The sequence below is a fragment of the Xiphophorus hellerii genome, chromosome 19, assembly GCF_003331165.1.
Source record: "Xiphophorus hellerii strain 12219 chromosome 19, Xiphophorus_hellerii-4.1, whole genome shotgun sequence".
Taxonomy (NCBI): Eukaryota; Metazoa; Chordata; class Actinopteri; order Cyprinodontiformes; family Poeciliidae; genus Xiphophorus; species Xiphophorus hellerii.
In genome coordinates, this window is record NC_045690.1 from 19,361,694 (window position 1) to 19,373,699 (window position 12,006).

The window sequence follows — 12,006 nt, forward strand, 5'->3', positions numbered from 1 at the left end:
TTGTTGCGTTTATTGTGTGCCCCTGCTAATATTACAAAAATGCAAAACCCGCACAGACAAATATTCTGTGTTTTTCCCACAGGGAACAGATTTTTATCCAAAGTACACTGGAGAAAACTTGACCTGTACTGTACAAGGCCTGAAGAGAAGTACACAGTATAAATTCAGGGTAAGTGAAAACGCAACAAAAATGTCTGCATGTGTCTGCATAAGTTCAAGTAATACTTGTGGACTGTTGATTTTTATGGGGTTTTTTTTTGTTTCATTTCACCATCCAATTCTGGTAATGTTCAGTTGTTGGTGAGTAAAGAAGAGACTGTTTATAGGATGTGTTCACAGAAGTAATGTGTTTGTACAAATAGGCAATTTCCTCCACAAATGGATAAAGTGCTAAAATAACTTTAAAATGCTTTACGTATTTGCTAAAGTATTATATTTTAAAAGATGTTGACCTTTTTTTTTTTACAACGATTTTAGATGAACTGTTTTGAACCGTGATTCTGAATCTGAGGTACAAGTCAGAGGAGGCTGGGTTACTTTTATAGCTACTTATAAGAAATCTTGTAATAAATTATTGTAAAGTAAGTGGGAAATATGTAATTTGCAGATTTCATATGCAAAGTTTTTAAGTTTCAAGCAGGTGTTTTGTTGTTTGCAAGAATCTTTTAAAATCACTAAAAGCGGAGCAAAAATGTATCATTAATAGTCTTACATTAACATAACATTGATGTCAATTACGATTGTATTTAAGCTTCTGACTGGGACTGCATAGCAATAATTCTGCCTCCTTACCTGATCAAATTTGTCATTTTTCCAATTAGAATAAAAAGATGTTCCAAACGAAAACTAACCCATCCAATTGCCGTTCACTCAACATCTGTCAATCCAAAACAGAGTGTGTCATTTTGCCGCTAGAAATTGCCTGACGTTTACGAAGGGGAAACAAGACAATTCAGCAGCTTTCTATCAAGTTCCCTAAAAGCCCTGATGAAAACTGTCCATAATGTGGGGACACTGTGAAACATAATGTACCAACGGTACGTCTCTGTAAGTGCGTTTGCATGTCCTTTATGGTGCAATCATCTCCAATAACACTCCCAAATGTGCTTTCATGCAGACGGGTAGATAAGGCTTCTGATGTCTGAGGACACAATGACACGTGGTCACGTGCAAAGAGGCGATTCAGGGCTCTTTTGCATGCATCCCCACAGTACTTTTCATCCTGTGTGAATGTGTGGGAATAAAAGAAATTGATTGTCAATTGGAAGGGCTGGTTCAAGGTAGTACAGTAAGGAGATAAAAGCCGAGAAGAGCAGGAAAAAGAAGCAGATTGTACTGGCAACTATTTTTCAAGAGTTGCTTTCCCTTTTGATAAGATTCCTCCCTTCGTTTACCCCCTTGACTTGCTTTCTTTGTTCGCTGTCCTTATTTTCATTGTCTAATCGCTCGTTGCCAGGCTTCTCCCTCCTTGTTTTTAACTCTCCGTTCTCTCCATTGTGCTCTGTGCAGCTGATTGCGTCAAACGTGGAAGGAAAAAGCAGCCCCAGTGAAGTGTTGGTTTGCACCACCAATCCAGACAAGCCCGGCCCTCCGTCGACACCCCGGGTCACCGGAGTGACACCTTATGGCTTCAGCGTCACATGGGGTAATTGCTGAACCTGTTTAAACATTCAAGCACGTCCTTGTACCGTTAGATGGGCATATTGATATATATGAACTGCATGGGTCCAATAGGAATTGCATTTATGCCAAAATATATCCTAATTAATCATTTATTATTATTATTTTCTGTATAAGGAATAAGACAGTATAACTGTCTAAGAGCAGATGTGTGTCAGTGTTCCTGTTTTGTTGCAACAACTGGCAGTAGGGTTTTACATTAGCCAGCAGTCTAATGTTTGTGTCTAACAATGTGGGAGTGAATGGAAGCAGCAAAAAATCTCACTTTTCAAAATCAAAAGTTGCCATTTTCTTTCCAGAAACTCTTTATGTTGACAAGTTTGCTGGAGTTACGTGTGGTTGCATGAGCCAGGTTGTGTAGTCGTCCCTCAGACTTTATCTCGTTTTCAGGTACATCTGTTCAACATGTACCTTAAAAAAGACACAACAATCCTTTTTTTTGTTTACATTAGACAGATCCTCACTGAAGTTCTAGATGGCATGTCATAGCTATAAAGGCTTTTTCGTGTCAAATATTCCATATGTTTTTTTAAAAAAAAAAAAAAGGTCAGAATTGTGAATTTGATTCATTCGTATTTTGAAATTTTAATTGCTTATGGTTTTTCTAATGTAAAATATGATTATATAGGTGAACAGATATATGCTTCAAACAGAGCTATTTAGTGCAGGTTTCTATGTCTTCATGCCCTTTTGGTAAGTTTTTGTAGCCATTCTCATCTCTAATGTGTTTGTGGCTACAAAGAGGATAAATTATATTTCTCATGACATATCTTTACTTTTGTCTTGTATTGAATGCAATATGTACTATGATCCAGTGAATTCCATGATAACTAAAAACTATTTATTAATTGCTCTTACAGATCCACCCTTGGACAACGGGGGCTCAGAGGCCCTCACTTACCTCCTCGAGATTTCTGAAGGATGCTCCGAAGGTATGTGTAACACATAAGACAAACCACTGTTTATTTTTGATCATTTTCTAAATCTATGTATTTGGATGTATTATTCACTTTATAAAATTTTAAGTTTTTATTCCACCCACAAATACCATCGGTGTAACGCAGTGTTGACTGTTCAGCAGGAGTTCAGCAATCCTCTAGGTTAAATCAGTCTTCAAGGAAATCAATAGAATATTATACATAAAGGCATTATTTCCATTTAAGTAGAACGTCGGATGAAAACTGTAAATTCTTAAAATCAGAAAGAATTAAATGAGTTTTAAATAGAAGCAGATTTTGAGAATCCATTAATTAAATAATAAAGAGAAAACTGATCAGCAAACATGCGACTGCTACCTCCAGTTAATGTGAAAAATTATATTTAATTAGTTCAGTTTACATGAAAGATGTTATGTGTTTCAATACTTTATTTTTTTTTTTAAAAAGCTACCTTTCACAGGCATTTCACAGCAAGCACTTTCCATTAACAATTTAAAAATCGACACGCAAAGAAAGAAAACATCGTGTAGGCATAAGCAGGATAATGTGACGTTGGGACATTATCTGTGGTCTGACTACAAAGACGGGTACAAAACAGCAGGGGATTAATTGTGCGCAATCTTGCGCATGGATGTGACAAGTGTTGTAATTATGTGTTCTGCGCTGTGTGTGTTTGATGCTGAGCAGCGAGCCAGTGGGAGGTGGCGTACAGCGGCCCTGCAACAGAATGCGTGTGTGAGCGGCTGACACCGGGAACCGTTTACCACCTACGTGTATGTAGCATCACCACGGGAGGACACAGCCCGGTAAGACACACACACACACACACCCACCCCTCCACACACACACACACACGCACACACCCCCACACACACACACACACACAGAGCACTTCACTGCAGTGACTGATCAACTTTGGATTGTTATGGTTACTACTAGATTCAAAACACAATTGAGGCCTAAATGCATAAAATCCAGGGCCCACGTTGGCTAAAAATGAGCTTCTTTTAAATTATTATTTTTTAGAATTATGCCAACATATTTACAATCAATCCTTTCACATCACTGTCCTAGCAGTAAAATCAGATATTTTTCATATGATATTAATTTCTTCTTTTTTTCTTTGACAGTGCACTGTTTGTGTTCCTGTCCGTACATCAAGTGTCCCACCAGGACCCTGTCAGCCGCCGCGGATCGTTGGGAAAGCCAAACACAAGGAGGTCCAGTTAGAATGGGGTGAGTCTAGACGGACACGTACGCGGCGTTTAGCTTTATTTACGCTTTTCACAAAAAGCAATGAAATTGCCTTCTGGCTGCCAAATGTGTTCTGCTGGCCAGCTCTAATATGAACTAAGTCAACCCCTTTTTAGCCTAATCGAGCTCCTATTTTGCTCATTAAATGCCTAACCCTCCCCTCATATCCAGACTAACTCTGGTAATGCTGGCCAATTATTGCAGATTAGTGCCGTTATCTGTTGGCAGCCAAAGAGGCTTGTAGCGTGCAGTGCTGAGGAAGTTCTTTCTTTAACCAGTCTGACACAGCTGGTCACATCTCTAATCAGTTCAGATGCAGGCAGTGCTGCCGCAATTACTGGTTGAGTTGAAGGTCAGAAATAATGCACCGAAGGGTATTCCCCTGGGGCCTGATCATTGGCCGCTTTCATCCCTGTGCAAGCAAACTGAAGCAGATGGCGCCTGGAAAAAAAACTGCTGATCACTCAGCTACACCGATACAAGCAATCATAATCTTAAATGACCCAATGAGTGTTCAATTAAAACCCTGAACATGCCACAGTACGGTGCTTTGCAGAAGTATTCCCATCCGCTGAACTGAACAAATTTTCAGATTACTACCACAAACTTCCATTAAGTTAAGGGACGAGGATACATGGTCTACAAATGTTTGTTAGAAATACAAATTGTTCCTTTTACTTAAAAAAAAAAAAATCCAAAGCAATCGCAATATTTTCCGGACTATAAATCTCTCCGGAATATAAGTCCCATCAGTCCAAAGAAGGCATAGACTTTTATCTTTCCAAACATTTTCTTTCTGTCCAAGCTATTTTGCAAAAAAAAGAAAATAAATTCAGCCATAATATATGTGCAGAGCTGGTTGACACCAAAATGTCTTGTACCTGTAGCTGCAGCTGAAGGTGAAAGGAATGACTGAATATAAATTATTGTATTGGAGGCTAAATACAAATCTGTGTCATACGTTTCAGATTTTCATTTGTATATAAAGCTTTTAAGCCATTTTCTTACTATTATTTCACTTCAAACTTAGGTACCATTTGTCCTAAAATTCCAATAAGATACATTAAAGTTTGTGAAAGGGTTATAAATACTCTTGCAAGGCACAATATATGTACTTTCTTCAAGGATTACTTCATATTGACTCAATTTGATTATATTTAAAAATGCTTCTTTTGTCTCTGATTCGTCCTGTGATATGATTCTAGATTCCCCTGCCTGTGAGGGAGTGTGTGAAGAGTGTGTGTACAGCCTGGAGATGAGTGAGGGAGAAGCAAAGCCAGCAGAAGTGTACCATGGCTCGGAGCTGCAGTGCACGGTTGCTAGTTTGCTTCCTGGTGCGACATACAGCTTCCGGCTAAGGGCAACCAACGAGGCCGGGGTGAGAAATTCACTTGCTTATTGCTTATGTTAGCAGCAACATAAGCAATAATATAGTACACATTACATTTCTATGAAACAGGGACCTCCAAGGCAGTTTTATGTATGATTTTTATGCATTTTATGGCTCTTTTTATTATCTCCGCTTAGTCTATTCAGCACACTGGATCAATTATAGCTTATGAAATAATAAGGAAACATGCCAGAGAAGCAGGGTTCCATGTAATTAGGTCCTACTCTCCTACCCAGATTACCCAGTGTTGTTCTTAGAAGCTTATCAGTTCCACAGGGCGACTATAAGGCCTGATTGATCATCTATTGACTCAAAGGTTGAATTTGTTCTATTATCTGCAGCCTTTACAATCTTGCAAGCTATTTTTGTCTTCAGTCCAGCTAAATAACACTTGTTTAGAGTTGCATATGTTACATGACCTTTTGAAAAAAGAAAGAGTTCTTTCTTTTCAACCTAATAACAAGAAAAATATAGCAAAATAACACTGGTACTTTTAGTATCATCCTGTTGTCAGTTATTTCATGAAAAAAGGAAAACAGCTAAAACCTGCATTTGTTATTATCTCTGTATTGAAACACATTAGTTGAAGTTTTAGCCAAAGTTATTAAGAGCTATTGCAGAAAGTTTAAATTGCAGGCCATTGGACAAGTACTTCAAAACACATTAACAGATTTACAGATTTGAAGTGAACGGTGAGTCTTTTGTCAAACTTCTGTTACATCAGTTTTGAAAATGTTCAGTATAGCAGTGTGTAAATGACAAAAATGTTTACGTTTTAGATATTTGAAATAGAAAACATTTTACTCTTTTGATCCAAAATGGAAAAAAGTATAAAAACAATAATTGATTATACATTTAAAAATATATATATATATATTTGTTGGCGCGTGTCTTTTAGTTCGGGTCATATTCTGAGCCGACAGAAGTGACGACCGCAGCTGGACCTCCTGGTCAGTGTGGGGCGCCACTCATCACGCTCACAACTAACACCTGTGTGACGCTCGACTGGGAGGTGAGGAAAATGCAACCACAGAACTTAATGTGCTAAGAAGAACCAACCAGAAGATTGGTTTTCTCAAGATTTCTAAAGATAATTGGAGTCTCTTTTTTATATATATCTGCTCAGCTAAAGTGAAGTATCCAGAATTCTCCTTTTGCTTTGACTTTCAGCCCTTTTTTATTGATTTTTCTCAAGAATGCAGGAAATGTATCAGAAGCAGCCAAGTATGAAATTGCAACAAGGATTACCCAGCAGTTCTTCCATCATAATCAGACTTTTTTTTTCACTGTCTCACCTCAAAGACACAAAATAGATGGAGAGAGAGTGGATTAGTAGGTCAGCAGCATTAAATGAACACAGAATAGGAGGGATTAAATGCAAACCCAACAGGACCTACTGACATTTTTACGGTAATATAATTCAAAACTCAAATGAACCTTTTAAAAATGTTTCTTATGTATTCAGATATCAAATATATATTTAGAGTTGTTTAAGTTAATATTAATGTATTGATATAATCTCACCGTGTCCATAACCTGATCCATTTTTTTTTTTACCAAAGCAAAACATATTGGGAATATCAACAGACAAAACTAATTTTGACAACTTTGATACATTGATACATACAAAGTTAAATAAAAGTAACTTTGGCTCCAGGACACAACCATGTGAAATCCCGCATAGGGATCTTTAATTGTTCAGATTTGTCATTTATTAGTTTCACTTCCTGAAATCTTACAAGTTGTGAACAAAATTCTGCATTTAAATTTATTTTAAATAGTTTTGTTTGACTCAGAAGTGTTGCATGTAATATAATAAAAATGTACACTGTGACGTTATTATGCTGTTTTATTCCAGACAAAATTAATAACCACAAACTCTCTTCTGAGTACCAGAAGAAGAAATAACAAAAAGCTGTTAAAAGCCACAAAAGGTCATTGCTTACTAACCTGGCCTGTTACTGAGTGCTGTCTGAAGCCTTTTCATACAACATTTTAGATTCATATAATGTCATATTCAAATATTTTTTGAAAAAAATGTTTTCGGTGTTCATAAATTGTAAGTCATAATTGTTGGAATTGACAAAATAATGGAAAATGTGTTATTGGACTTAAATATAATAAAGCTATGCAATACCCAAGTGTGAATTACTGGGAAAAAAATAAACTTTTCAGTTTCATTTATTTATTCAAATAAATGCAAATGTACTTCCTGGACTCAGAAAACACCCTCTGCTTTTATTGAAAATAACTAACCTTGTCCCTTATATCCACTGAATCTTATAAACAAAAGGTTAATTTGACTTGAAAAATCACACCGCTCATACCATGCGTCAGATCTGAATAGGTTAATGTCAGGTTTCCAGAAGTTCTATAAGCTGAACGCGTGTTTCTGTGTGCTGCAGAGCCCCGAGGGTTCGGGGACAGACATCTCAGAGTATCGACTGGAGTGGGCGAAGGAGGACGAACCCTGGGAGCTCATTTACTGCGGCTCTGCCACACAGTGCGAACTGTCAGAGCTGACGCCTGCTACGGATTACTGCTGCAGGCTACAGGTAACAGAAAGCGAAAACTGCACTTGCATAGTAGATCTGTGGACACAACAGAAACACAAAGAGGCACGGGCAAAGGCGAGATCAAAGAGGGAACCGCGCAGAGGCTTTCTCTGGACATAATTGCAGAAACCTGCACAGCATGAAAACCCTGAAGGAGCTTCAAAAGCATAAACACAAATAGAGACAGGAGACCAGAGATGATGGCCAATTCAATTTGTGCTGCAATTCTTAATCTGGTGTATAAATGGTGACAGTGTGGTTCTTTCTCATATTCTGTGAGTGTGTATTTATCTGACAAGCTCACAAAAACACACAAGCACCTACACAGGCCTCTGTAGCTTTGAATCCAATAACGGCATGTTTTATGGTTCCCTTCTTTATTGGCTCATTTGTATCACTGGGGCATCACAAGGTCAGCTGGCAGTCAGCATCACTGCCTGTGTGCTCATGTGATGTCGTAGTGAGTTTCTGTGCATTACAGTATGTGCTTTGCGCTAACTTGTTCCACTTTTTGGTTTCTCAAGAGAACATGCAAGAAAGAATCATGACAGACTCTAAACTCAGTTGATCTTACATGGGACATGGTGTTCTGTCTTTATGTGAGCAATAAAGGAACAGTCAGCAAAAAATTAGCAAACTCTCACTCCTTTAAAGTCTCTTCTTTTCCTATTTGACACGTAAATTGACTTACTCGTTTTCAGCTAAGTTATGGTGGGAAACTCAGTCTTTTCAAGCTTTTCACGTTGCTACTTATTGCTTCACTATGTAGCATATTGCAAAAGGCTTCACACCTTTTTTTTCATTTTGTTTTGAAACAAAAGTCAGAAAAAAATCTAACATGCACTTCCATCAGTTCCCAAAAAGACCAAAACGTTCAGCTTTGGTCTCATTTGAGCCTTATGTGGATTGTTGCAAATTTTACAATACTTCTTATCTTTCTCCTGAAAACTTGTCTGTTTTCTAGTTGTTGTTTGCAGATTTTTGTTGTTAAAGAATAAAAAAACCCCAACATGTATGTGTTTCCGTCCACTCCACAAATGCACCTCTTTCTAGTGATCTATCACATACTATCTCACAGTGACGTGCGGTCAGGGGAGGCAGGTGAGGCAGAGCCTCACCTGTAATCATGGAAAAATAATAATGATAAAATCATTTATATTGCTATTTTCACCCTGTGGTTTGTACTATACCTATTTTTCATTTAATTTAAAAAAGTTCAGATTATTTTTTCTTCAAAATCGCTGAATTTCTGCATTTTCCCATTCAAATGCTCGGAAGTGAAGCTGGTGAGGCAGCAGCGAGCTGAGCCTCACCTGGGATTGCGCAACTTCTCGCTAACTGCACTGGCTGCCATTCTGAGAGCATGTTCGCCAATAAAATGGCTAAAAAAACATTTAATGTATGAACTGATTTTCCATAATTTAACTTATGTATATAATGTACAGTGTTTTTTTTTTGTCACCAATTGTGTGTGTAACGTGTTTCATGTGCTGAAGAGCGATCAAAAACGGCAGAGAACAGATTCGAGGTGAGGCAGGCAGTTCTCTTGCCTCATGGCAGGGGGCGCTCATGATCCCAGACATTGTGATTCCACAACTGCAGAGTAAGATACTGTAAGCGAGCTAGCCATGGAGCTAGCCATACAATAAGGTCAAGTGCAGCGATATATTTATAGTTTTCTCCTCTTACCACAGCAATTAATTAATAATCGCAAAAATAATACTAAAACAATACTACTGCAACAGACTGAATGTTCTGCTTTTTGCTTGGGAAATATTTGAGTGTTTTTTATTGTGGCGTTGTTGTCAGTTGCTATGGCAACGAGTCTGCGCGTAGCTGCGCTGATACCGAGAGCGACAAAAGACGTGGTTTTGAGTTGTACTTTAACGGGTTTCCCCTTCGCTGTGGAGCACAGCACGAAATGAATAATATCTACATGTCCAAGTTTGATTGAGTGAACGGAAATAGTCTTTTTGCCCTCCAGCGTCGTCCACATGCGCGCAATTTCCTTACATAAACAATAACATGCAGGGGGTCTATATTTGTAAATCTGAATATGATTAAGTCAGTGCCTCACCAGCTATGAACCTCACCGCACGTCCCTGCTATCTCAATATAGCACATTGACATGGTAAAAGCACAAGAGGTATGTATGCAAACACGACTTCTGCTGGTCTTTGTTTATCTTTTGTTTTAACTTTAAGGACTTTTAAGATTTAACCAGAAAAAATATATATCAAAATAGAAACATTTTGCCCTGTTTCAGCCGGCCAATTTCTTTTTGCTTAAACTTGTTGGAGACCATTAGCTGGACTATACCAAGCCGCCGCAGGAAAATCCAGGCAATTATAAATAAATGTTAGACACCTCTGTAATTACAAATAAGCTGTTTGATCATCTGAATTCATCCAGCTGCTCACTTTAAAGACATCTTCAAGACATTTTTGACATTCTTCTGGTCTTCGCCAGTGATAGCAGTGTTCTTAAAATATCACCTTTAACAACTTTCCTCATTAGTAATAGAGTCATCTCTCACTCACAGATATTCCCTTTATGGTGTTCATCTCCCTCATCTTCCTGTGCTTCTGTGTTTTGCTCAGGCGGTGAACCAGGCTGGCGCTGGTCCATACAGTGAGAGGGCGAGTTTCCAGACACCGGCAACGCATCCTGACCAGGTCTCGACCCTCACTCTCCTGGACCTCCCGGCGTCCTCCGAGGCGGGTTACTCCTCGTCTACTTGCCTCCTCTTGAAGTGGGAAAAGCCAAGCAGCAACGGTTCGGAGATCTCCTCCTATATCATCTCTGTAGACGACCAAACTGTCACCGTGGAATCGGGGACGAGTCACCTCGTCACAGACCTGCAGCCAGACACTGAATACAGGTAACCATTCGCTCCAGACATTATGCTGCAGAGCCCTGATCTCAAGTAGAATTAGCACATTCATGAGTCGTCAAGTTTGTCATGAATTTTAAACTTAAAAAATATTGTTTTTAGTCTTAAATTTATTTTGCTTATTTCTGCCTTATTTTGGTTTGTACAGATCTGACTAACCCCAACATAATCCTGGCTACTACAATTTATTTATTTATTTATTTTTTTGAAATGTTGAAAAACTCCATGATGCCATTTAAATCACACAAATGCACTACTGCTGCTGCTAAATTTCCATATGCAAATCTGCTTCTCAGATATTACGGCAATGATGCAGTAATGGCTTTGTGTAATCTCACGCTGTGCTATGTGGACACTCTGTCTGTGCCAAAGAATATCCAGTGTCATTCACTAGTGATGTTGCTCCAGAAAGGAGAATTCAATCTGTCTCCTAATTAAATTAAGCTAATATTTATTTGGAGACACTTGTAGCATAGAGCATTTACCTTTCTTTCCCAGATGGCCAGGCAATCAAAGCATTTATCACAATTACACACTCTGAACAAAGGCATGAGAAGTGACTTGCATACCTCGGATATATGACAGGACTTGATGTTTCACAAAAATAGATATGCCTAAAATGCATTATTAGATATGCTAAAATTTATTTCGAGATCAGAAACGGTGTGAAGGGAGCTCTTAGAAATCAAACTAAGCACATCTCTCTCTTGCGCCATCAAATAGTGATCTTTGCTTGTGTGAACAGTTATAGCAATCAAGAGACTTAAAGAACAATCTTTCCTTTTTCATGCAAACACTAATAACAGGATCTGGTATGTGGCGATTATGCAACGCTGCCAGATTGATACATGAGCATGTCATAAAGCTTGTAGAAGTCTTTTTGGAAGCCCGTTACTTTTTACATTACTTTGCATTTGGGTTAATGATTTGTAAACCATCTGCTATTATGTTCAATTGGATACTGTAGGGGGTATTTATAGACAGAATCTGAAGGTTGGCTCTTTGGTATTTTCATGAACTGTGACATGACACCTCTTGTAACCAAGTAGCAGTAAACAGGTACTTAGTCATTTGTATTGCCAGCCAATGTTGTGATCCTTCTGTGCCTCCCCTTTTCCCTGTACACATGCATCAGCCATAACATTATGACCACTGACAAGTAAGACTACTCATCTCTTCACAGAAAGCCTGTAACATGGCAGCACTTGTTCCTTACAAAAGTAATTTGTTCCTTAAAAGGAGTATTGTAAAACAACAACAACAACAACAACAAAAAACTGGTAAACACTTCAAAAC

At 38.3% G+C, this 12,006-nt stretch overlaps 1 protein-coding gene across 2 annotated transcripts in view; it reads left to right on the plus strand.

The window, feature by feature from the left end:
* fndc3ba (fibronectin type III domain containing 3Ba) overlaps window positions 1–12,006 on the plus strand; it is a 117,105-nt gene that overhangs the window by 86,046 nt on the left and 19,053 nt on the right. For both annotated transcript variants that reach the window (XM_032546586.1, XM_032546587.1), the window contains 9 exons: window positions 83–169; window positions 1,510–1,645; window positions 2,541–2,612; window positions 3,306–3,424; window positions 3,749–3,854; window positions 5,078–5,250; window positions 6,161–6,274; window positions 7,668–7,817; window positions 10,418–10,698. In XM_032546586.1, the coding sequence (XP_032402477.1) occupies window positions 83–169; window positions 1,510–1,645; window positions 2,541–2,612; window positions 3,306–3,424; window positions 3,749–3,854; window positions 5,078–5,250; window positions 6,161–6,274; window positions 7,668–7,817; window positions 10,418–10,698 (1,238 nt within the window). The remainder of the gene's footprint in view (window positions 1–82; window positions 170–1,509; window positions 1,646–2,540; window positions 2,613–3,305; window positions 3,425–3,748; window positions 3,855–5,077; window positions 5,251–6,160; window positions 6,275–7,667; window positions 7,818–10,417; window positions 10,699–12,006) is intronic.